The sequence below is a fragment of the Drosophila obscura genome, unplaced genomic scaffold (assembly GCF_018151105.1).
Source record: "Drosophila obscura isolate BZ-5 IFL unplaced genomic scaffold, ASM1815110v1 contig_25, whole genome shotgun sequence".
NCBI lineage: Eukaryota > Metazoa > Arthropoda > Insecta > Diptera > Drosophilidae > Drosophila > Drosophila obscura.
This window is the reverse complement of record NW_024542812.1, coordinates 3,779,125-3,805,653: the sequence shown is the minus strand read 5'-3', so window position 1 is coordinate 3,805,653 and position 26,529 is coordinate 3,779,125. Positions and strand designations below refer to the sequence as shown.

Below are 26,529 nucleotides of genomic sequence, written 5' to 3'. Positions count from 1 at the left end.
TGTTGACTAGTGTTATCAACGACAAGACGATGCTTAAAGCATCATACATAGCTGTATTAGATGCATCAGAGCCAGACCAAAGCTGATGCACCAGATCATGGGCAATCTTCCAGAACTAAGAGTCACTCAAGCACGCCCATTCCTTAATACAGGCGTTGACTACTGCGGACCAATTATGATCCACCATAAAATCAGAGGAAAACGGCCAGATAAAGCATACATTGCCGTATTCTGCTGCTTCTCCACAAAGGCTGTACATCTGGAGTTAGTAAGTGACTTAGCCACAGATGCATTCTTGGCAGCACTCCGGCGATTCCTTAGCAGACGCGGGAAGTGTCCGACTATTCATTGTGACAACGCAACAAATTTCGTCGGCGCAAATAACAAGCTAAAGGAATTGAAAGAAGCAATATTTAGCGAAAAGGCACATGCTCTGATCACAAATCATTGCAACAAAATACAAGTGGATTTTAAATTCATTCCTCCTCGGGCCCCATCGTTTGGCGGCCTCTGGGAAGCTGCGGTAAAATCAGCGAAAAGGCTGCTAATTACAACCACAGAAACAGAATCCTTGACGTTCGAGGAGCTGAACACAGTCATAATCGAAATTGAAGCAATTCTCAACTCCCGACCGATAACTCCAATGTCAAATGATCCAACGGATACAAGTGCGCTTACTCCAGGGCATTTCCTGATCGGTGAACCTTTGACTACAAACTCGGCATAAATGAAAAACTATCGCTCCAAACGTGACCGAAGGATTATTAGTTTTGGTGAAGGAAGACAACCTTCCAGTAATGAAGTGGCCAATGGGTCGCATCATCAAAACTTATCCTGGCAAGACAACCATGTACGAGTGGTTGATGTCAAAACACCGTCCGGTGTATACAAACGCCCCATCAGTCGTCTCGCCCCATTATTCTCAGAGGAGGTAGCAACAAAACGCTCCAAAAATGCTATTCAAGACATAGCGGAAACAGAGGAGCCACCAACTCAGCGAAAAAGGTTATCATTACCTACACTAACATCCACATTGTTAGTGTTACTTCTCATGCTGCCATTACCATTTTCACAATCAATAAATGACGCAATTTGCAAACAAGCCTGGAATATTCTATGAGAAACTTGGAACCTCAAGAATGACCACTTCCGAATGGACCATGATTATAGACTACGACTTGGATCCATATTGGAAGGATATGCAAGTCATGTCAGCTGGAATGTCCGAACTAACACACATGTGCCCTGAACTAAAAAATGTTCCAGCGTGCAACTCCATATTTCAACACTTTCAACATTTGTACAAAGAACTACAAACAGGAAATATGCTAATGAAGGCCTCTCGACAACGCATATGACCGCTGGATATAGTAGGAAACGTGCCACACCAGCTGTTCTGTACAAACCAACGAAGACTTTCTGCTACATCTACTACGAAATAAAACGTCAATTGTCGACTCCACAATGAACGTGATCAGGAAAGATAAGTCAGCCATGGACAGCCGACTAAAGGTATTGGAACAACAAGTGGCAACCATCAGCCGAGAAAGAGGAACATATCACGGCGATCATCTAATTCAGTCATACCTAGAGCTCACAGCACAACTAACTCTGCTGACAACGAGTCTTCAACGTATGCAGTCTGACATATCTGATGTATTAATCGGCATTCACCATCGGACAATAAGCCCAACGCTAGTATCTCCTGAGCAATTAAGAGAGCAACTAGACAAAATCCGGGATCACTTGCCAGCTGATCAAATGCTGCCTGTCACAACACAAAAAGTGATACAATTATACAGGCTTATGCAAGCCGAAGGAAAACTGACTGCCACACACGTAATTTTCAAGGTGACACTACCGTTAATTTCAACAGTTCAGCTCGAAGTTTTCAGTATTATGCCAATTCTTGACTGGGACTCAACAAGTTGGAGCTTGTTCAATCTCAAAACGACCATTATCACTGTAAACACTCACCGAGATCAATTCATGGGATTTACTCCAGAAGAATTTCGACGCTGCTTTAAACTACTCAGCGCAGAATACATCTGCTTTGATCATCAAACAGTCTTCAATGTCGACAATCACTGTGAGTTTCAGTTGCTTAACAATAAAACAGCACCTTTATGTGATCCACACGAAGGACATGGTGTGGTCCAAAACTCAGCAAGCAAATAAATGGATTTTTGCAACACACTCTACAATGAGACTTCAGGCAGTGTGCAACGGGTTTCCGGCAACCAAACAACTGGAAGGAACTGGCTTACTCTCACTGTCACCTGGATGCACTGCTCGCAATACAGAAATAAGCATTAGTACCTTCGGAACAACAATCAGTGAAGTCAAATCAACCTACACTCGATTTGGGGACATACGCTTACCAGCGCAACCCCCATCGCCAGCAACTGTAAGATCTACGCCTGCAATTAGTTGCAATCAATCAACAAAGGCTGCCACACCATCTCAACTCAGTGCAGCATCATCAAATCGCTACTTATGCTGCCTTAGCAATATCAATGCTATTGATTATTGCGTTCATTCTCCGGAAGAAGTATCAATCATGGAACCCAAGGCCGTCAACTGAGCTTTAATGCAGGCAGCAGCCTAAACTTGGTAGCCGTCCTATTCCGTAAAAATATAACACTCCTTCTACTTTTTTTCTCCAGTTTATTCTTTACACATAACCTTCGTGCGTAATCTTTTCTTCTTCTTCTTCTTTTTCTCTGCCCTAAGTCTGCCCGTTCGAGATGACCGCTAACTATCGATAGCCAGGGTCAAGGGCTCTAAGGGCGCTAAACTTCGAATTCGATATTTCGTTACATTGCCCCCCTCCTGGACGACTTATTCGGGAACAGGTGCGTTGTAGCTCGCTAGTCTGTTTACGTGTATCGTCCTAGTGGTGTGTTTTCCGGGAAGGCGTATCTCGTAGACTAGGTCGGAATAACTGCGGATCACGGTGGCGGGGCCAATCCAGTCTGATTGGAGTTTCGAACATCGTCTCACTTTCCGAACGGGTGAGTACAGCCATACGAGATCACCCGGCTCGAACTGGACGGTGTGGGAGCGTAGGTCGTAACGGTCCTTTTGCTGGTCTGCTGCGGCCTTCAGGTGATCCCTTGCGGCATGATGCGTTTCTCTCAATTGAGATTGTAGTTTATCTACAAAGGCCGGGTAGCTTTCCGCGTCGGGTGTTGGGCGGCCATACAGCAGCTCACACGGCAATCGCATCTCCCGGCCGAAGGTTAATTTCGCGGGCGAGAATCCAGTAGCCCACGGCAATCGTTCATCCCAGTTCCGTTGATGGTCATCTACAAATTTAGCCAGATAGCTGAGCAGCGTGCGAAGACAGGCTCGAAAAACTTCCGATTCAAAGTTCCTTCCTTGATCCGAATGAAGTACAAAGGGGACTCCATACCGGCAGAACACCTCTTCCGTTAGGACTCGCGCCACCTTCTCTGCTATCTGGTCCGGTAGAGCTAAGCATTCCAGCCACTTGGTAAAGTAGCACATGACGACAGCTATGTATCGGTTGCCCCGGGTGGTGGTGTGTAAGGGGCCCAGTATGTCGATGGCGATCCGTTCGAATGGGGCACCTATGGCACTGGGCTGGAGCCTGCCGACCGTTCGTCTGGCCGGACCGCTTCTGGCCTGACACGCCAACAACGAGCGCTTAGCCCAATCCAGTAAAACCGTTTCTTAGCCTTGGCCAGAGTTTTCCTTATACCGAAGTGGCCTCCGGTGGAAGATTGGTGGACGGCTTGCAGGATTTGCGGCTGTACTGCGATCGGGAGGACCTGCTTGCCATTTCGGTTGGTGACCATAAGCAGTAGCTCCACTAGTGCCAATAAACTTTCACATCGGGACTCTCACCCCATATTGTACTCTTCGGCGGCCTCTCTCCTCGCACAACCCATTCATAGACGACTGCTAGCTCCGTGTCTTTCTTCTGGTGTTCGCTTAGAGGTTCTGGTACTGCTTCTAGGAAAAGTACTCGACCCGTCTTTTCTTCCGCTTTCTCGCAAACTCGACAGTCCGTCTGCATTACCGTGGCGTTTCCCAGGGCGATGCTGTATCTCCATATCGTACTGTTGCAGTCTCTCGAAATGTGAGGAGCCATTTAAGTGACGCGTGGTCCGTCCGTACGACAAATTTCTGTCCGTAGAGATAATGGTGAAAATGTTTGGTGGCCTTAACTACGGCCAACAGTTCTCTTCGAGTTACGCAATAATTGCGCTCTGCAGGACTGAAAGTTTTACTGTAATATTCGACGATCACCTCTTGACCGTTCTGCATCTGGCTCAGTACGGCGCCTACCCCATGGTCAGAGGCATCCGTGTCCAACACGAAAAGCTCTTTTGGTTCTGGAAAGGCTAGGATCGGAGCTGTAGTTAGCTTAGTCTTTAGCATGTCGAAAGATTGTTCCGTAGCTGTGGTCCAGGTGAAGGTACGACGAGCCTCCGTCCATTCGTGGAGGGGTTTGGCGATCGTTGCGAAGTCGTTGATAAACTTCCGGTAATAAGAGCAGAGCCCTACAAATGAGCGCACCTCCTTTAGGTTTTGTGGTCTTGGCCAGTGTGTGACCTTAGTTATCTTTTCCGGGCAAGCCCGCAGACCCTGACTGCCCACCACGTGTCCTAGAAAGTTGACCTCATTCTTTAAAAACTGACATGTCTTTGAGCTCAGTCTTAATCTCGCTGCCGCCAGTCGTTTGAAAACATTTTCCAAAGGCTCTAAATGCTCCTCTGCCGTGCTCGAATGCACGATGATGTCATCTAAGTATACCAGCGTTGATCTCCAGGTGGGGCCAGCAAACAATCCGTCCATCAGCCTCTCGAACGTTGCCGCGGCATTGGTCAATCCGAACGGCATTACGTTGAACTCAAACAATCCGGCGCCACAGGCAAAGGCAGCCTTGGGCCTGGAAAGTTCGTCCATTTCCTCCTGCCAGTAGCCGCTCTGAAGATCCATTGTAGAGAACCAATTGGAACCATGCAGAGTCGTCAGCATGTCCACCGTTCTCGGCAGGGGATACGAGTCTTAAATCGTGACGTCATTGAGCCGTCGGTAGTCCACGCAGAACCTGGTCGCAACATCTTTCTTACGGACTAATACTACAGGTAAGGACCAGGGGCTGTTGGAGGAACGTATCACTCCGCTAGCAGGCGCTCCACTTCTTCTCTCTTCGCTAGCGCCAACCGCCGGGGTGGTTGCTTATGGGGCCGTGCTTGCCCCGTGTTTATGACATGGTGGGTTATGTCGGTCTTGCCCGTCTCGTCGTCGTTTCTGGCAAATGATTTGCGATAACGACAGAGCAACTTCACCAGCGGCTTCCGGACGCCAAGCTCGACGTAATTCAGCAGAGGATTCCAATCTATGGGATCCTCCTCTGACTCCGCCCTCTTATGCACTTCGTCTACCGCTTTCAATTCGCCCAACACCGTTAGCGGTGGCAGGCTCAATTCTTGGTCGTTGAAATTCAGTATCCGTACCACTAGGGTGTCACTGGTAGCATCTACGATGGCACTACCCAGAGCGGTGCCCGGGGGTAGATCCGATACTTCTCCACGTTCTAGGACCACTTGTTTCTGCGTCGTCACCGGTGCGCAGCCCAGGTTAAATTGCGTGTCGCTCCGGGGTGGTATGCACGCTCTTTCCGTTATATAGAGCACGTACCCTTGTATAGAACTCGTAACGTGCAATGGCACCGTACCCCAGGCAAACTTAAGGAGCATCGCGCTTAGCTTCACCGTCGCTTCGTTCCGGAGGAGAAAGTCGACTCCTAGCAGGCTGGGCGGGGCGCCGTCCACCAGCAGAAAGTCTTGCAGCAGTGCGTCCCTCAAGTCCCGCTTGTTGAGCAGGGATACTGAGGCCCCTGTATCTACTACCATCCCTACTGGGCTGAGCTTTAATGAAGGCAGCAGCCTAAACTTGGTAGCCGTCCTATTCCGTAAAAATATAACACTTCTTCTACTTTTTTTCTCCAGTTTATTCTTTACACATAACCTTCGTGCGTAATCTTTTCTTCATACATGTGCTTTCTTCTTCTTTTTCTCTGCCCTAAGTCTGCCCGTTCGAGATGACCGCTAACTATCGATAGTCAGGGTAAAGGGCTCTAAGGGCGCAAAACTTCGAATTCGATATTTCGTTACAATACCAATAAAATTATATTTCAATTAAAACGAATCTTTTATTAAAGCCTAGTACTCAGATTCAAAAACTGATTGCCAGCAAACAAATGTCATATATTCTTCGAGCGTCCAGTGGTGTGACCAGAGGTGTTCATTTCATTCCGAACGGTTTAACTGCTCAGACCGCTGCTTGGTTTTGTTTAAAGTTAATAAAATGCATTACCTCGGCTGGGGCCGCTCTTCCGCAGGCATATCCTGGGCTCCCCAATATTTATCTATAATGTATCTGACTATCAGCAGCAGCAGCAGATGGCGACGCCTCCCGTGCCGGACACTGTGACTAAAAAATGTTTTGAAAACAATATTTATTTTACATTTATGAAAATTAATAAAAATAATAAATTATAATATCCATATAATTGTCATTCATATAACACTGCATTAATTAGATTCTATTTGTCTTCATTATTAAAATATTTCATTTGGTTTTTGGGTACTCTTATTACAATGTTTGCTTCGTGTTTTCTGGCAAAATATATCAAATGGATATAATTTTCGAGGTAGGTCTAAACAAACCAAAAAAAAACAAGCGAATACTTCGGATACTTGTCCAGTATATACCGACCTTTTTTTGTTGATCTGAGTACTGCCTTCCGTACAGAGCCTAGAAAACAGTTTTTGCCGTACAAAATTTCTTATCGGTTTCATACGAATATCAAACCTGATTCTGTTTGCGAGGTGTTTTTTCGATCTGAGTACTATGCTTAAACTTAAAAATTCAATAGTTATCGTATAATACATCGATAACATCTATGACGCGTACTTCAGGGCTTTTATCGTGTACGTGAGCGGCAGGGCACTTTCCTATGCACATAAGATAAGACATTGCCGAAAGCCTCTCTGGACTGATTTGACGGCGAAACGCGAGATTCGTTCTTGTTCTAATGGGAGCAGTGACGACCGCTGGATCGCTATCTTCGATCGGCTTTTGGGGTTTCTCACAGTAGACCTAAGTGTCCTGGTGGACACCTGAGACACCTCTGACAACTAAAAAATATTTCTCTAGCATTTGGCACCAATAAAAAAAATACACATAAAAATAACGAAAAACGAGAAGGAACGTGTGAGTCGCTTCTGGGGACGCGACTCTACTTATACCCGTACTCAGTCAGTATATACATTTCTGAGCTTATAATTTTTTAGAATTTTAGAAAAAAAAAAATGTTGACATTTTTTTGCTACATCTGTTATCTACATCTACATATACTATGTATATTATACATCTAACATGTATATTATAAATGTACCATTTAGATTCTACATCTCCTCCGCTAGGGGTTGCTCGCGCACTTAACACGGCAGAGTGTGCGAGCGAGAAGGAAAATGAGTTGCTTGGTCGTTGGCTGGAGGGGGCAGGGGAAGCAACTGAAAATTAATTTCTTCATTCTGGCTATAATTATGATCAGATCTGATTCAGATTCGGCAATCTGGTAGATATGGTCATTCTCTACGATACTGCGTTTTTAGTTTTATCGTATCTTTAAAATTGTGCCTGCCACAGATTTGTGTCCTTTGCGCGGGCGAAAAAGGGCGGAGCTAAATTTTGAAATACACTTGTAGCAGTGTCATATCACATGAGTCTGGAAACCAAATTTGGTTGCCCTAGCTCTTATAGTCTCTGAGATCTAGGCGCTCAACAAGACGGACAGACAGACTGAAAGACAGACGGACAGACAGACATGGCTATATCGACTCGGCTATTGATGCTGATCAAGAATATATATACTTTATGGGGTCGGAAACGTTTCCTTCTCTGCGTTACACACATCCACTTTTACCACAAATCTAATATACCCCTTAACTCTTTTACCATTTCAAATTTTTTCACTCGTAGGTAGATCCTATTGAACACATGTGTAACGATTTTTTTCGCATAGCGTGCTACCATTTCATCCATAATCGATTCTATAACTGCATTTTCTTTTGAGATCCACTCCACATCCTCATCGTATATATCCTTTATAATAAACTTTTCAATATTTTCTCGCTTTCCTCTATCACAATACAAATTCAAGTATTTAGAAGGGCTTGACAATATCTTATACATTACGAGAGAGTCCCAAACTTCTTCAAAAATTACTCGCTCATAAATGTTGGTTATTTGGGTTTTGATTAAACATTTTTGTTTCGTTCTCTATAGTTGGCATTGTCTGCAAATGACACATGCAAGTTTTATAGATAATTTTTATAAATAATTTAGATGTTTGGCGAAGAATTCCTAATTTGAAAGAGGGTACGATCGACGAATAATGTCTTTAATGAGTGAACGTATGTTTCTTCCAAGACAGCATATGTGGCGAATCAGAGGAAAGCGAAGTGAACTTGTACAAAAGAGCTGACACGGATATAACATACATTCAAATTCAATTTAATTCATACTGCTAATTAAAATAAAAACTAGTGCAATGGCAACTGCTCAACCTGTAACGAGGGGGAACGTTGTGAGCGGAGGCTAATGCGACGCCTCTCCGCTAATACCCGGTACTCAGTTAGTTTATATGTGATTATGATTTGATTAAAGCTATTCAATATATTGGCCAGGCGAAAATCTTCCAGCTGAACCCTCCCAGAGGGTGCCGGCCGGGCAATGGGCACTGCATTACCCCGGATCGGGTAATGCATTGCCGTTTGCTCTGTCCGAGGTAATGCAGTGTCTAGCTAAGGCCAGGTCCAGGTCTTCCCGATAAAAAATTGGGGGAACTGAACCATGGCCATGGCTGGAGGTGCCTGGCGGTCAGGCATAAAACGCTAGGGGGTGGTCCCCCAATAAATTATGGAGCGGAATAAGGATCGAACAGGGACTGGGATGTCAGTCCAAACGTCGGTGGAAAGCGCGACTGCTACCACCGGCGGGCACGGGGAGGAGCAATCCTCTCTGCGTGTCGCCAGCGGTCACAACAAGCCGAAGCGTTCTAGGGAGGGGATGAAGGCTAAGGCCTAATACAAGGCGGCGCTCAAGATCCGAAGCCGGCTCCAAGGCAGAGAAGACATCTCCCAAGAGGAGAAGTCCAAGCTAGCCTGGGCTGAGCAGAAGGTAGAGGAGGGCCGCCTACACTTTGCACAAATGCCGCAAATGAAAGCGACGAAGGGGGAATTTGCCAACAAGGTGGAAGAGATTCTCGCCACCAAAAGGCAACGCTCGACCGAGAGCGTCAGTAAGGACACTCCGGCGAGCAAGCGGCAACGCGGGCCCAAAGGGGTGGGACCTCCACCCAAAACGGCAAAGAAGCCCAAATCCAAGGCGAAGGTCAATGAGGTGACCAAACGACACCTGATCTTGGCAGTCATTGACCGGAGCGATGAGAATGGCAAGATGACGGAGGCGCGGTGGAAGATGGTGCACGCGCAGCTCGTAGAGTCGCTGTTCGGAAGAATGGAGGAGGACCCAACAGCCCCCATGCCCACGTTCGATGATGCTGGGTGGCTTAACGGGGTCAAAATACTGAAATGTATGGACGACCCCACACTCAAGTGGCTGACGCAAACGGTCTGCCAAATGGAGGCGATGTGGGAGGGGGCCAGACTGGAGGTTGTGGACAGGCAGCTAATCCCGTCCATACCAAAGGCGAAGGTACTCTTCCCCATCGCAATCCAAGGAGACCGTGCGCTGAGGCTGCTACAGCGGCAGAACCCAGACGTGCCAACGGCAAACTGGAGGATCTTGCACATTGGGAGCCCACTACCCAACGGGGCCCAGAGTGCGATCCTCCAAATCAGCAAGGAGGCAGAGGACCTGCTGTACCCCAGATTCGGGAAGATGGCGTGGGGCATGGGTAGCGTATACCTCCGCCTCAAAAAGCGCCACCCCGAAGACAAGGACACGCACACCCTGCAGGCAGGCGAGGTGGAGAAGGACCTCGGTCTGGAGTCCATCGTGGAGACCGCTCAGGGTATGGCGCTGGACGACTCCGAAGAGGAGGAGGACGGAGACCTGACAGTAATAGTCAACCCGTCGAGTGTAGTTGAGCCAGCCTCCCATGTCAGTGAGGGTGCTGCAGCTCAACCTACATAAAAGCAAACTCGCGTCGACGGAGCTCCTCATCGCCATGGAGCAAGGGCCCGCCGACATCACTCTGGTCCAGGAGCCATGGATTGCCTCTGGCAACGCTGTGGCCGGACTAAAGTCCTCTAACTACAACCTTTTCCACTCACCATCGGTAAGCAGGACCAGAACCGCCGCATGCTTACCTTTTGTCTCATTACAGCACTGATGACCTGACTGCTGTGATGCTAGAAAGCGAGGAAAAGCACCTTATGGTAGCTTCCTGCCATATGGCACATGACAGGCCAGCTCCACCGGAAGAGCTAAGGAGTCTGGTGGCGGATGCCAGCCCGAAAGACCAGCAACTTCTGGTTGGTACGGACGCCAATGCCCACCACAGCGTGTGGGGAAGCCCCGACATCAACGACAGAGGTGAGTTACTTCTAGACTTCATACTATCAACTAACCTAGATGTAGCAAACGTAGGGGAGGAACACACCTTCGAAGGTCCCACCTCGTCCAACGTACTAGATCTAACACTCGTAACGGGAAAGAGTACTTTGGTATCTGGCTGGAGAGTCCTTGAAAGACCATCCTTCTCAGACCACAAGTACATTCAATTCAAGTGCGAATTTAAACACTCTCCGCAGATAACTGTTTATAGAAACCCCCGGAACACAAACTGGGAAAAGTTTAAAAAAACAATTACTTCGAAGCTCGCCCGGGTACAGTGAAATCCCCGGAAGACATAGAAACGTCCCTAGAGACCCTGTCCAAGGAACTACTGGATGCGTACCACGCATCATGCCCACCCTCGAGAACGAAAAAGAGGACCAAAGCACTCTGGTGGAACCGGGACTTATCGCTTCAAAGAAACAACCTCAAAGAATTCTTCAAAATCGCCAAACAGGCGAACGAGGAGATAATCAATGAGGAATACAAAATCATACTCAGGGAGTACAAGAAGGAAATACGCAGGGCACAAAGAAACTCGTGGAGGAACTTCTGCTCCAATATCGAGAAAGTCCCAGAAACGGCTAGACTTCGGAAGCTGCTATCAAAGCAACCTACCATACAGAGTCAGCTGAAGCGAGAAGATGGACAGTGGACTGAGGGCAGTGAAGAAGCCCTAACAGCACTAATGGAAGCTCACTTCGCAGGATGCACCGAGGTTGCTGACGCTACAACGCATCAGGACCTAGCAACTGAGGAAGTGCATCCCCCAACAGGTCTCATATCGTCTAAGAAAATCCACTGGGCTATAGACTCCTTTGCGGGTACAAAAGCACCTGGACTAGACGGTATATTCCCAGCCATGCTACAGGTGACCAAAGACGTGATCACCCCATGGCTTTTTTCAATATACTCAGCTTGCCTGAGCACAGGCTATATCCCTATCCAATGGAGGACCTCGAGGATTGTCTTCCTTCCAAAGGCAGGAAAGTGCAGCCATATGAGCCCCAAGGATTATAGACCGATAAGCCTTACATCCTTTCTACTCAAAACACTAGAAAAGCTGCTGGATCTACACATCAGGAATGATGTAGGGAGACTGATGTCAACCAACCAACATGCCTACACCAAAGGGAAATCGGTAGAAACGGCACTGCACTCGCTAGTAGCCACCATCGAAAACGCCCTCCATAATAAAAAGTATGCTCTAGGAGTGTTCGTAGACATATCCGGAGCATTCAACAACGTCACTTTGAACGCTATTATGGACCGCCTAGAAGCGACCAACACACATCCCGCAATCAACCTCTGGATAAAGAACCTTCTAAGTTGCAGACGGGTGCAATCAGAGTGGGGCACCGCTTCCATGGTGAGGGGGGCGCATAAAGGCACACCACAAGGTGGGGCCCTGTCGCCCCTCCTGTGGAACCTGGTGGTCGACGACTTAATAAAGAGATTCGAGAGGAGAGCCCCAAAAATAACAGCCTATGCAAATGACATAAGCATAATTATTACGGGAGTATGTCCATCGACCCTCAGCTCCATAATGGAATCAACACTCAGGGAGATATGTGAGTGGGCTGGAAAAGTAGGACTCAGTATCAACGCGGACAAGACGGACCTCATCCTCTTTACCAAGAGATACAAGGTACCGGCATGGATCCCCCCGAAAATTGATAAAACCAGGCTGACCCCGAGAGCACAAGTCAAATACCTCGGCATAGTACTGGATAGCAAGCTGGCATGGAGGCCCAATGTAGTGGAAAGGGTGAAGAAGGCCATCATTGCGCTATACGCATCCAAGAAGATGCTAAGCAGCACATGGGGCCTGTCACCTGCTCTAATGCACTGGATCTACATCTCGATGGTGCGACCGACTCTGCTGTACGGAGTCTTAGTGTGGTGCCAAGCGACAGAAAAGAAGACGTACAATAAGCTTATGGAAAGGAAACAGTGGCAGGCACTGCTCTGCATTACGGGGGCGCTGAGGTCAACCCCAACAAAAGCTCTCGAAATCATAATCGGAATCGACCCCCTGGACATCCACGCTCAACTGACTGCAGGAAAGGCGGCACAACGCTTAGTAGCATCAGGCAATATGTCTCTACAAGGATTCGGGCACAGTTCAATTGGCCGAGACATGACCAGTATATCTGACTACATGATCCCCCAAACTGGCCTGGATGTAAAAACAACCTCATACATGGGGCCCGACGATTGGAAAAGGGGTCGGGACCAGACTCAACACCTCAACATCTACACTGACGGCTCCAAGATGGAAGGAGGAGTAGGAGCAGGCATAAACTGTACAGACCCTGAGATAAGGCTGTCCTATAAGTTACCGGACCAATGCAGCATATTCCAGGCGGAAGTCTTCGCCATACGGAAAGCGGCAGAGGCTGCTCAGTCTACGGATCGTCCACACGACGTGATCAACCTGTTCGTGGACAGCCAGGCGGCGATAAGATCCATGCAGTCGTCGGCGGTCAGTTCCAGAAATGTCTTGGCAAGCAGGGAGGCACTAGATACCCTAAGCACGACAATGTCAGTGCGGAGCTACTGGGTTCCCAGCCACCAAGGCATCGATGGCAACAAGATGGCGGACGGTCTGGCTAAGGACGGCGTCGGGCTGGAAAACGACAGAACTGAGAACGTGCCTGCCTCCCTTAGAACGCTCCAAAGCGATTTAGAGAAACGGGCCGACACACAGGCAAGAAGCAGGTGGAGCAGAACCACCACCTGCAGAACCTCAAAAAACATGTGCAAGGAGCGCAACAGGAAACTCAGCCACTACATACTGCACCTCCCACGGAAGGACTGCAGAATGTTGGTGGGAATACTCACAGGTCACTGTCTGGCCGCGGCACATGCTGTCAAACTAGGCATCACCAACAGTGGCCACTGCAGGAAATGCGAGGAATACGGGGCAACTGAAACCCTGGAACATCTCATCTGCAACTGCCCGGCTCTCTCAAGGGCTAGGAGAATATACCTGGGCGCCCCGGTACTGGCATCACTGGAAGATGCCTCCAAGAGGACGTCAGGGGAACTGCTAGCCTTTGCCAAAAACACCTCGATCCTTAAGGACTTCAAAACCTCATAAATACTTTCGAAAGGTTCATACACCCCCATCCGGACAACTAAGGGCCATATTGGCCTATGCGTGGACCCGTGAGGGCCGTCTGGGTTAACCTAACCTATTCAATACATATACATATGTAAGACGTAATTTTACGTAAGCGCCCGATTTGGAATCCAAGCCGATGCACTTCGTTAACTATCTTTCCACCTATTGACCTATCTTATTAAAATTTAAAAATATATTATCTGTTTACATTTTTCCTCTACTCTTTGTTATTCCGCGACATCTGTCGCTCCCTCCCTTCACACAACAATGCCAGCCGTTCTAGTTCGTCCACTGCACGAGGCAGAATGTGTTAGAGAGAATAAGTAAGCGTAGAAAGGGTACCGTAGCCACTGGAAATGTATGTGTTTATTCTGGCTATAATAATGATCTGTCTGATCCAAATTCAGCGATCTGGTAGATATGGTTTTCTCATATTTTCAAAATTGTGGTTGCCAGAGATTTTCGTCCTTTGTGGGGGCGGAAGCGGGGTAGTGAAATTTCGAAATACACTTGCAATCGTTCGTTCTCTTTCGTAGTGACCAGACGTGTTTTTGTTTTGCGCTCCACATTTTCCTTTTATTTTTCTTAAACAGCCGGTGTTTTTATCTTTAAATTAACTCTCCTACTAACTTACATTAAAATGCACTGACGTTTGTGAGGGTCCTATTTCAGGCTGAGGTAAGCATCAGTCTGTCCAGGGTCCGCTACAAGAAAATTTGTAGTTTGTAGGTGACTTCAGGTGTCGGGCTGGCTGGCAAAAGAATGTAGTAGGCAGCGAGAAATGATGAGGCGGCCGTTTTGTTTGTTGGTTTCTTGGCTTTATTCAGTATTCTGTTTTCTTCATTCACTTAAATTCTGCTACTTCAACTCGTAGTTAAATGGTGCGCTGGTGGACTGCGTAGTGCAGTGTCTTGGGTGTGTGACTGAGGGACTGCCTAGTGCAGTGTCTTGGGTGTGTGACTGAGGGACTGCGTAGTACAGTGTCTTGGATGTGTAACTGAGGGACTGCCTTGTGCAGTGTCTTGTGTTTGGGCTGATGGACTGCCTGTGTCTTGTGTTCGGGCTGATGGACTGCCTACTCTTTCGGCCGATCTTGGCCCTTTTATGCAGCTGGCGATCGCACCTGAGACCCGGAAATAATTGCTTATTGTTAACTTATGATTATTGGTGACAATAATTATGGGGCGTGGTAAGTGGGTCGAAGCTGGGTGCTTCGTTGACAATTGTTAGTGGGGCAGTGTGTTTTTGCTGAGGCTGCATCCCGGAAGGTGCAGTTGCAGTTTGGAAAGGTGATATCTGAATTTGGGTCGGTAGGTCGATAATTTTATGCTAGCTTAAATTATATTTCTTATGTAGGCCGTCGATTGCGAAATGTCCCAAGAGGTGGGGTGTTTTTAATTGTTGTGTGGACAAAAATGTGTAGAGTTGTTGATCGAGAGGAGGTGCTGACACACCGCTATTTGTGGAGAACCGTGGCTAGAGCCATTGTTCGTTAGCTCTGTGTATATCAGTTTGGTTATTGTCTCCCGCCAGCGTGGATGCGCTGACCCTCCGCCGTTTGTGACGAGCCATGGCTAGAACCATGGTTCGTTACACGTTATGAAAGGCACAAACATTTTTTACAATGTACTTGACACATTTTTTGATTGTTGTGTCCCACTTTCTTGTCCGGTTAGATCTGGAAAGCCTCCTTGGTTTACCAAAGAGTTATCCAGTCTAAAAAACTTAAAATCAAGACTTTATAAAAAATTTCGAGAAGTTGGTTCTCCCTCTTCTCTTTCTCACTATTTAATAGATCGGTAAAATTTCTCCGTTCTTAACGCTCAATGCTATAAAAACTACCTATCTCGATGCAGGATACGATTTTCACAGGACCCTAAACAGTTTTAGAACGTCCGCACATCCATACTCGTTATCTTTTCTCAATATGTCAGCAAACAATGATCAGGCAATTGCCGATCTTTTTGCCAAATTTTTCCAAACAACCTATTCTCATGAAAGCTACTCTGGTCAGCCGTATCCATACAGTTTACCAAGGTCGAATGGCATCTTCAGCCCCTTGTTAAATGAAAGCTCACTGCTTCATGATCTTCGACTAGTTAAGCCGGTGTTTTCACCAGGTCCCGACGGAGTTCCCGGCTGTGTACTCAGGTACTGTTCCGATGCTCTGTGTGGACCCTTGCTTAAACTATTCACCCTATCCATTAACTCTTCATGCTTCCCCACATCTGGATGGAATCTTTTATTATTCCGCTCCATAAGAAAGGAAGCAAGTCTGATGCAAATAATTATAGAGGTATATCTAAGTTATCCGCTATTCCTAAAATGTTTGAAAAAAGTTTAACTCTGCATTTGCAACATCTCTGCAAATCAGTTATATCTCCGTCCCAGCACGGATTTATCAGGCGACGATCAACAACCACAAATTTATTAGAGTTTACCTCTTTTATCATTAAAGGCTTTCAAGGTAACTTGCAGACGGATGTCATTTACACTGATTTTAGTAAAGAATTCGATTCTGTAAACCATTCCCTTTTAGCGCAAAAAACTTGACCTTTTAGGGTTTCCGCCTATATTTATCTATAATGTATCTGACTATTAGCAGCAGCAGCAGATGGCGACGCCTCCCGTGCCGGACACTGTGACTAAAAAATGTTTTGAAAACAATATTTATTTTACATTTATGAAAATTAATAAAAATAATAAATTATAATATCCATATAATTGTCATTCATATAACACTGCATTAATTAGATTCTATTTGTCTTCATTATTAAAATATTTCATTTGGTTTTTGGGTACTCTTATTACAATGTTTGCTTCGTGTTTTCTGGCAAAATATATCAAATTGATATAATTCTCGAGGTAGGTCTAAACAAACCAAAAAAAACAAGCAAATACTTCGGATACTTGCCCAGTATATACCGACCTTTTTTTTGTTGATCTGGGTACTGCCTTCCGTACAGAGCCTAGAAAACAGTTTTTGCCGTACAAAATTTCTTATCGGTTTCATACGAATATCAACCCTTATTCTGTTTGCGAGGTGTTTTTTCGATCTGAGTACTAGGCTTAAACTTAAAAATTCAATAGTTATCGTATAATACATCGATAACATCTATGACGCGTACTTCAGGGCTTTTATCGTGTACGTGAGCGGCAGGGCACTTTCCTATGCACATAAGATACGGCATTGCCGAAAGCCTCTCTGGACTGATTTGACGGCGAAACGCGAGAATCGTTCTTGTTCTAATAGGAGCAGTGTCGACCGCTGGATCGCTATCTTCGTTCGGCTTTTGGGGTTTCTCACAGTAAACCTAAGTGTCCTGGTGGACACCTGAGACACCTCTGACAACTAAAAAATATTTCTCTAGCATTTGGCACCAATAAAAAAAAAATGCACTACAAATATGTAAAAATTATATTTATTTTACCATTTCAAATTTTTTCACTCGTAGGTAGATCCTATTGAACACATATGTAACGATTTTTTTCGCATAGCGTGCTACCATTTCATCCATAATCGATTCTATAACTGCATTTTCTTTTGAGATCCACTCCACATCCTCATCGTATATATCCTTTATAATAAACTTTTCAATATTTTCTCGGTTTCCCCTATCACAATACAAATTCAAGTATTTAGAAGGGCTTGACAATATCTTATACATTACGAGAGAGTCCCAAACTTCTTTGTATGCATAATTTTTTATATTTTGTAGGCTATTGAAATTACCATGGTCATTTCGGATCAGTGAGTCTTTGATCTTTTCCATAGTTTCAAGACATACTTCAAAAATTACTCGCTCATAAATGTTGGTTATTTGGGTTTTGATTAAACATTTTTTTCGTTCTCTATAGTTGGCATTGTCTGCAAATGACACATGCAAGTTTTATAGATAATTTTTATAAATAATTTAGATGTTTGGCGAAGAATTCCTAATTTGAAAGAGGGTACGATCGACGAATAATGTCTTTAATGAGTGAACGTATGTTTCTTCCAAGACAGCATATGTGGCGAATCAGAGGAAAGCGAAGTGAACTTGTACAAAAGAGCTGACACGGACATAACATACATTCAAATTCAATTTAATTCATACTGCTAATTAAAATAAAAACTAGTGCAATGGCAACTGCTCAACCTGTAACGAGGGGGAACGTTGTGAGCGGAGGCTAATGCGACGCCTCTCCGCTTATACCTGGTACTCAGTTAGTTTATATGTGATTATGATTTGATTAAAGCTATTCAATATATTGGCCAGGCGAAAATCCTCCAGCTGAACCCTCCCAGAGGGTGCCGGCCGGGCAATGGGCACTGCATTACCCCGGATCGGGTAATGCATTGCCGTTTGCTCTGTCCGAGGTAATGCAGTGTCTAGCTAAGGCCAGGTCCAGGTCTTCCCGATATAAAATTGGGGGAACTGAACCATGGCCATGGCTGGAGGTGCCTGGCGGTCAGGCATAAAACGCTAGGGGGTGGTCCCCCCAATAAATTATGGAGCGGAATAAGGATCGAACAGGGACTGGGATGTCAGTCCAAACGTCGGTGGAAAGCGCGACTGCTACCACCGGCGGGCACGGGGAGGAGCAATCCTCTCTGCGTGTCGCCAGCGGTCACAACAAGCCGAAGCGTTCTAGGGAGGGGATGAAGGCTAAGGCCTAATACAAGGCGGCGCTCAAGATCCGAAGCCGGCTCCAAGGCAGAGAAGACATCTCCCAAGAGGAGAAGTCCAAGCTAGCCTGGGCTGAGCAGAAGGTAGAGGAGGGCCGCCTACACTTTGCACAAATGCCGCAAATGAAAGCGACGAAGGGAGAATTTGCCAACAAGGTGGAAGAGATTCTCGCCACCAAAAGGCAACGCTCGACCGAGAGCGTCAGTAAGGACACTCCGGCGAGCAAGCGGCAACGCGGGCCCAAAGGGGTGGGACCTCCACCCAAAACGGCAAAGAAGCCCAAATCCAAGGCGAAGGTCAATGAGGTGACCAAACGACACCTGATCTTGGCAGTCATTGACCGGAGCGATGAGAATGGCAAGATGACGGAGGCGCGGTGGAAGATGGTGCACGCGCAGCTCGAAGAGTCGCTGTTCGGAAGAATGGAGGAGGACCCAACAGCCCCCATGCCCACGTTCGATGATGCTGGGTGGCTTAACGGGGTCAAAATACTGAAATGTATGGACGACCCCACACTCAAGTGGCTGACGCAAACGGTCTGCCAAATGGAGGCGATGTGGGAGGGGGCCAGACTGGAGGTTGTGGACAGGCAGCTAATCCCGTCCATACCAAAGGCGAAGGTACTCTTCCCCATCGCAATCCAAGGAGACCGTGCGCTGAGGCTGCTACAGCGGCAGAACCCAGACGTGCCAACGGCAAACTGGAGGATCTTGCACATTGGGAGCCCACTACCCAACGGGGCCCAGAGTGCGATCCTCCAAATCAGCAAGGAGGCAGAGGACCTGCTGTACCCCAGATTCGGGAAGATGGCGTGGGGCATGGGTAGCGTATACCTCCGCCTCAAAAAGCGCCACCCCGAAGACAAGGACACGCACACCCTGCAGGCAGGCGAGGTGGAGAAGGACCTCGGTCTGGAGTCCATCGTGGAGACCGCTCAGGGTATGGCGCTGGACGACTCCGAAGAGGAGGAGGACGGAGACCTGACAGTAATAGTCAACCCGTCGAGTGTAGTTGAGCCAGCCTCCCATGTCAGTGAGGGTGCTGCAGCTCAACCTACATAAAAGCAAACTCGCGTCGACGGAGCTCCTCATCGCCATGGAGCAAGGGCCCGCCGACATCACTCTGGTCCAGGAGCCATGGATTGCCTCTGGCAACGCTGTGGCCGGACTAAAGTCCTCTAACTACAACCTTTTCCACTCACCATCGGTAAGCAGGACCAGAACCGCCGCATGCTTACCTTTTGTCTCATTACAGCACTGATGACCTGACTGCTGTGATGCTAGAAAGCGAGGAAAAGCACCTTATGGTAGCTTCCTGCTATATGGCACACGACAGGCCAGCTCCACCTGAAGAGCATTAAAGGCTTTCAAGGTAACTTGCAGACGGATGTCATTTACACTGATTTTAGTAAAGAATTCGATTCTGTAAACCATTCCCTTTTAGCGCAAAAAACTTGACCTTTTAGGGTTTCCGCCTATATTTATCTATAATGTATCTGACTATTAGCAGCAGCAGCAGATGGCGACGCCTCCCGTGCCGGACACTGTGACTAAAAAATGTTTTGAAAACAATATTTATTTTACATTTATGAAAATTAATAAAAATAATAAATTATAATATCCATATAATTGTCATTCATATAACACTGCATTAATTAGATTCTATTTGTCTTCATTATTAAAATATTTCATTTGGTTTTTGGGTACTCTTATTACAATGTTTGCTTCGTGTTTTCTGGCAAAATATATCAAATTGATATAATTCTCGAGGTAGGTCTAAACAAACCAAAAAAAACAAGCAAATACTTCGGATACTTGCCCAGTATATACCGACCTTTTTTTTGTTGATCTGGGTACTGCCTTCCGTACAGAGCCTAGAAAACAGTTTTTGCCGTACAAAATTTCTTATCGGTTTCATACGAATATCAACCCTTATTCTGTTTGCGAGGTGTTTTTTCGATCTGAGTACTAGGCTTAAACTTAAAAATTCAATAGTTATCGTATAATACATCGATAACATCTATGACGCGTACTTCAGGGCTTTTATCGTGTACGTGAGCGGCAGGGCACTTTCCTATGCACATAAGATACGGCATTGCCGAAAGCCTCTCTGGACTGATTTGACGGCGAAACGCGAGAATCGTTCTTGTTCTAATAGGAGCAGTGTCGACCGCTGGATCGCTATCTTCGTTCGGCTTTTGGGGTTTCTCACAGTAAACCTAAGTGTCCTGGTGGACACCTGAGACACCTCTGACAACTAAAAAATATTTCTCTAGCATTTGGCACCAATAAAAAAAAAATGCACTACAAATATGTAAAAATTATATTTATTTTACCATTTCAAATTTTTTCACTCGTAGGTAGATCCTATTGAACACATATGTAACGATTTTTTTCGCATAGCGTGCTACCATTTCATCCATAATCGATTCTATAACTGCATTTTCTTTTGAGATCCACTCCACATCCTCATCGTATATATCCTTTATAATAAACTTTTCAATATTTTCTCGGTTTCCCTATCACAATACAAATTCAAGTATTTAGAAGGGCTTGACAATATCTTATACATTACGAGAGAGTCCCAAACTTCTTTGTATGCATAATTTTTTATATTTTGTAGGCTATTGAAATTACCATGGTCATTTCGGATCAGTGAGTCTTTGATCTTTTCCATAGTTTCAAGACATACTTCAAAAATTACTCGCTCATAAATGTTGGTTATTTGGGTTTTGATTAAACATTTTTTTCGTTCTCTATAGTTGGCATTGTCTGCAAATGACACATGCAAGTTTTATAGATAATTTTTATAAATAATTTAGATGTTTGGCGAAGAATTCCTAATTTGAAAGAGGGTACGATCGACGAATAATGTTTTTAATGAGTGAAAGTATGTTTCTTCCAAGACAGCATATGTGGCGAATCAGAGGAAAGCGAAGTGAACTTGTACAAAAGAGCTGACACGGACATAACATACATTCAAATTCAATTTAATTCATACTGCTAATTAAAATAAAAACTAGTGCAATGGCAACTGCTCAATCTGTAACGAGGGGGAACGTTGTGAGCGGAGGCTAATGCGACGCCTCTCCGCTTATACCCGGTACTCAGTTAGTTTATATGTGATTATGATTTGATTAAAGCTATTCAATATATTGGCCAGGCGAAAATCCTCCAGCTGAACCCTCCCAGAGGGTGCCGGCCGGGCAATGGGCACTGCATTACCCCGGATCGGGTAATGCATTGCCGTTTGCTCTGTCCGAGGTAATGCAGTGTCTAGCTAAGGCCAGGTCCAGGTCTTCCCGATATAAAATTGGGGGAACTGAACCATGGCCATGGCTGGAGGTGCCTGGCGGTCAGGCATAAAACGCTAGGGGGTGGTCCCCCCAATAAATTATGGAGCGGAATAAGGATCGAACAGGGACTGGGATGTCAGTCCAAACGTCGGTGGAAAGCACGACTGCTACCACCGGCGGGCACGGGGAGGAGCAATCCTCTCTGCGTGTCGCCAGCGGTCACAACAAGCCGAAGCGTTCTAGGGAGGGGATGAAGGCTAAGGCCTAATACAAGGCGGCGCTCAAGATCCGAAGCCGGCTCCAAGGCAGAGAAGACATCTCCCAAGAGGAGAAGTCCAAGCTAGCCTGGGCTGAGCAGAAGGTAGAGGAGGGCCGCCTACACTTTGCACAAATGCCGCAAATGAAAGCGACGAAGGGAGAATTTGCCAACAAGGTGGAGGAGATTCTCGCCACCAAAAGGCAACGCTCGACCGAGAGCGTCAGTAAGGACACTCCGGCGAGCAAGCGGCAACGCGGGCCCAAAGGGGTGGGACCTCCACCCAAAACGGCAAAGAAGCCCAAATCCAAGGCGAAGGTCAATGAGGTGACCAAACGACACCTGATCTTGGCAGTCATTGACCGGAGCGATGAGAATGGCAAGATGACGGAGGCGCGGTGGAAGATGGTGCACGCGCAGCTCGAAGAGTCGCTGTTCGGAAGAATGGAGGAGGACCCAACAGCCCCCATGCCCACGTTCGATGATGCTGGGTGGCTTGACGGGGTCAAAATACTGAAATGTATGGACGACCCCACACTCAAGTGGCTGACGCAAACGGTCTGCCAAATGGAGGCGATGTGGGAGGGGGCCAGACTGGAGGTTGTGGACAGGCAGCTAATCCCGTCCATACCAAAGGCGAAGGTACTCTTCCCCATCGCAATCCAAGGAGACCGTGCGCTGAGGCTGCTACAGCGGCAGAACCCAGACGTGCCAACGGCGAACTGGAGGATCTTGCACATTGGGAGCCCACTACCCAACGGGGCCCAGAGTGCGATCCTCCAAATCAGCAAGGAGGCAGAGGACCTGCTGTACCCCAGATTCGGGAAGATGGCGTGGGGCATGGGTAGCGTATACCTCCGCCTCAAAAAGCGCCACCCCGAAGACAAGGACACGCACACCCTGCAGGCAGGCGAGGTGGAGAAGGACCTCGGTCTGGAGTCCATCGTGGAGACCGCTCAGGGTATGGCGCTGGACGACTCCGAAGAGGAGGAGGACGGAGACCTGACAGTAATAGTCAACCCGTCGAGTGTAGTTGAGCCAGCCTCCCATGTCAGTGAGGGTGCTGCAGCTCAACCTACATAAAAGCAAACTCGCGTCGACGGAGCTCCTCATCGCCATGGAGCAAGGGCCCGCCGACATCACTCTGGTCCAGGAGCCATGGATTGCCTCTGGCAACGCTGTGGCCGGACTAAAGTCCTCTAACTACAACCTTTTCCACTCACCATCGGTAAGCAGGACCAGAACCGCCGCATGCTTACCTTTTGTCTCATTACAGCACTGATGACCTGACTGCTGTGATGCTAGAAAGCGAGGAAAAGCACCTTATGGTAGCTTCCTGCTATATGGCACATGACAGGCCAGCTCCACCGGAAGAGCTAAGGAGTCTGGTGGCGGATGCCAGCCCGAAAGACCAGCAACTTCTGGTTGGTACGGACGCCAATGCCCACCACAGCGTGTGGGGAAGCCCCGACATCAACGACAGAGGTGAGTTACTTCTAGACTTCATACTATCAACTAACCTAGATGTAGCAAACGTAGGGGAGGAACACACCTTCGAAGGTCCCACCTCGTCCAACGTACTAGATCTAACACTCGTAACGGGAAAGAGTACTTTGGTATCTGGCTGGAGAGTCCTTGAAAGACCATCCTTCTCAGACCACAAGTACATTCAATTCAAGTGCGAATTTAAACACTCTCCGCAGATAACTGTTTATAGAAACCCCGGAACACAAACTGGGAAAAGTTTAAAAAAACAGTTACTTCGAAGCTCGCGACTCGCCCGGGCACAGTGAAATCCCCGAAAGACATAGAAACGTCCCTAGAGACCCTGTCCAAGGAACTACTGGATGCGTACCACGCATCATGCCCACCCTCGAGAACGAAAAAGAGGACCAAAGCACTCTGGTGGAACCGGGACTTATCGCTTCACAGAAACAACCTCAAAGAATTCTTCAAAATCGCCAAACAGGCGAACGAGGAGATAATCAATGAGGAATACAAAATCCTACTCAGGGAGTACAAGAAGGAAATACGCAGGGCACAAAGAAACTCGTGGAGGAACTTCTGCTCCAATATCGAGAAAGTCCCAGAAACGGCTAGACTTCGGAAGCTGCTATCAAAGCAACCTACCATACAGAGTCAGCTGAAGCGAGAAGATGGACAGTGGACTGAGGGCAGTGAAGAAGCCCTAACAGCACTAATGGAAGCTCACTTCGCAGGATCCACCGAGGTTGCTGACGCTACAACGCATCAGAACCTAGGAACTGAGGAAGTGCATCCCCCAACAGGTCTCATATCGTCTAAGAAAATCCACTGGGCTATAGACTCCTTTGCGGGTACAAAAGCACCTGGACTAGACGGTATATTCCCAGCCATGCTACAGGTGACCAAAGACGTGATCACCCCATGGCTCTCTTCAATATACTCAGCTTGCCTGAGCACAGGCTATATTCCTATCCAATGGAGGACCTCGAGGATTGTCTTCCTTCCAAAGGCAGGAAAGTGCAGCCATATGAGCCCCAAGGATTATAGACCGATAAGCCTTACATCCTTTCTACTCAAAACACTAGAAAAGCTGCTGGATCTACACTCGGGAGACGGGCTGACTACACATCAGGAAAGATGTAGGGAGTATCTCTAGGAGTGTCTAGACCATATCCAGCATGCCTACACCATTTAAGGAATTATGGAGTAGAGGACCACACTGCAATCACTCTGGATAAGACCCCTAATCGAAACGCAATCAGAGTGGGGCACCGCTTCCATGGTGAGGGGGGCGCATAAAGGCACACCACAAGGTGGGGCCCTGTCGCCCCTCCTGTGGAACCTGGTGGTCGACGACTTAATAAAGAGATTCGAGAGGAGAGCCCCAAAAATAACAGCCTATGCAAATGACATAAGCATAATTATTACGGGAGTATGTCCATCGACCCTCAGCTCCATAATGGAATCAACACTCAGGGAGATATGTGAGTGGGAAGGAAAAGTAGGACTCAGTATCAACGCGGACAAGACGGACCTCATCCTCTTTACCAAGAGATACAAGGTACCGGCATGGATCCCCCCGAAAATTGATAAAACTAGGCTGACCCCGAGAGCACAAGTCAAATACCTCGGCATAGTACTGGATAGCAAGCTGGCATGGAGGCCCAATGTAGTGGAAAGGGTGAAGAAGGCCATCATTGCGCTATACGCATCCAAGAAGATGCTAAGCAGCACATGGGGCCTGTCACCTGCTCTAATGCACTGGATCTACATCTCGATGGTGCGACCGACTCTGCTGTACGGAGTCTTAGTGTGGTGCCAAGCGACAGAAAAGAAGACGTACAATAAGCTTATGGAAAGGAAACAGTGGCAGGCACTGCTCTGCATTACGGGGGCGCTGAGGTCAACCCCAACAAAAGCTCTCGAAACCATAATCGGAATCGACCCCCTGGACATCCACGCTCAACTGACTGCAGGAAAGGCGGCACAACGCTTAGTAGCATCAGGCAATATGTCTCTACAAGGATTCGGGCACAGTTCAATTGGCCGAGACATGACCAGTATATCTGACTACATGATCCCCCAAACTGGCCTGGATGTAAAAACAACCTCATACATGGGGCCCGACGATTGGAAAAGGGGTCGGGACCAGACTCAACACCTCAACATCTACACTGACGGCTCCAAGATGGAAGGAGGAGTAGGAGCAGGCATAAACTGTACAGACCCTGAGATAAGGCTGTCCTATAAGTTACCGGACCAATGCAGCATATTCCAGGCGGAAGTCTTCGCCATACGGAAAGCGGCAGAGACTGCTCAGTCTACGGATCGTCCACACGACGTGATCAACCTGTTCGTGGACAGCCAGGCGGCGATAAGATCCATGCAGTCGTCGGCGGTCAGTTCCAGAAATGTCTTGGCAAGCAGGGAGGCACTAGATACCCTAAGCACGACAATGTCAGTGCGGAGCTACTGGGTTCCCAAGCCACCAAGGCATCGATGGCAACAAGATGGCGGACGGTCTGGCTAAGGACGGCGTCGGGCTGGAAAACGACAGAACTGAGAACGTGCCTGCCTCCCTTAGAACGCTCCAAAGCGATTTAGAGAAACGGGCCGACACACAGGCAAGAAGCAGGTGGAGCAGAACCACCACCTGCAGAACCTCAAAAAACATGTGCAAGGAGCGCAACAGGAAACTCAGCCACTACATACTGCACCTCCCACGGAAGGACTGCAGAATGTTGGTGGGAATACTCACAGGTCACTGTCTGGCCGCGGCACATGCTGTCAAACTAGGCATCACCAACAGTGGCCACTGCAGGAAATGCGAGGAATACGGGGCAACTGAAACCCTGGAACATCTCATCTGCAACTGCCCGGCTCTCTCAAGGGCTAGGAGAATATACCTGGGCGCCCCGGTACTGGCATCACTGGAAGATGCCTCCAAGAGGACGCCAAGGGAACTGCTAGCCTTTGCCAAAAACACCTCGATCCTTAAGGACTTCAAAACCTCATAAATACTTTCGAAAGGTTCATATGGTCCGGATGGGGGACAACTAAGGGCCATATTGGC

At 47.3% G+C, this 26,529-nt stretch overlaps 1 protein-coding gene across 5 annotated transcripts in view; it reads right to left on the bottom strand.

The window, feature by feature from the left end:
• The window catches only part of LOC111077304 (cyclic AMP-dependent transcription factor ATF-6 alpha), a 161,079-nt gene that overhangs the window by 23,325 nt on the left and 111,225 nt on the right, over nt 1–26,529 (bottom strand). For 2 of the 5 annotated variants that reach the window (XM_041594409.1, XM_041594411.1), the window contains one exon: nt 20,946–21,191. The exons of 2 other annotated variants lie outside the window; for them this stretch is intronic. In XM_041594409.1, coding sequence (XP_041450343.1) covers nt 21,156–21,191 — 36 coding nt within the window. In that variant the 3' untranslated portion in view covers nt 20,946–21,155. Of the gene's footprint in view, nt 1–19,893; nt 19,970–20,945; nt 21,192–26,529 lie in introns of those variants that run through there. One more of the 5 variants, XM_041594406.1, reaches the window with a different exon arrangement.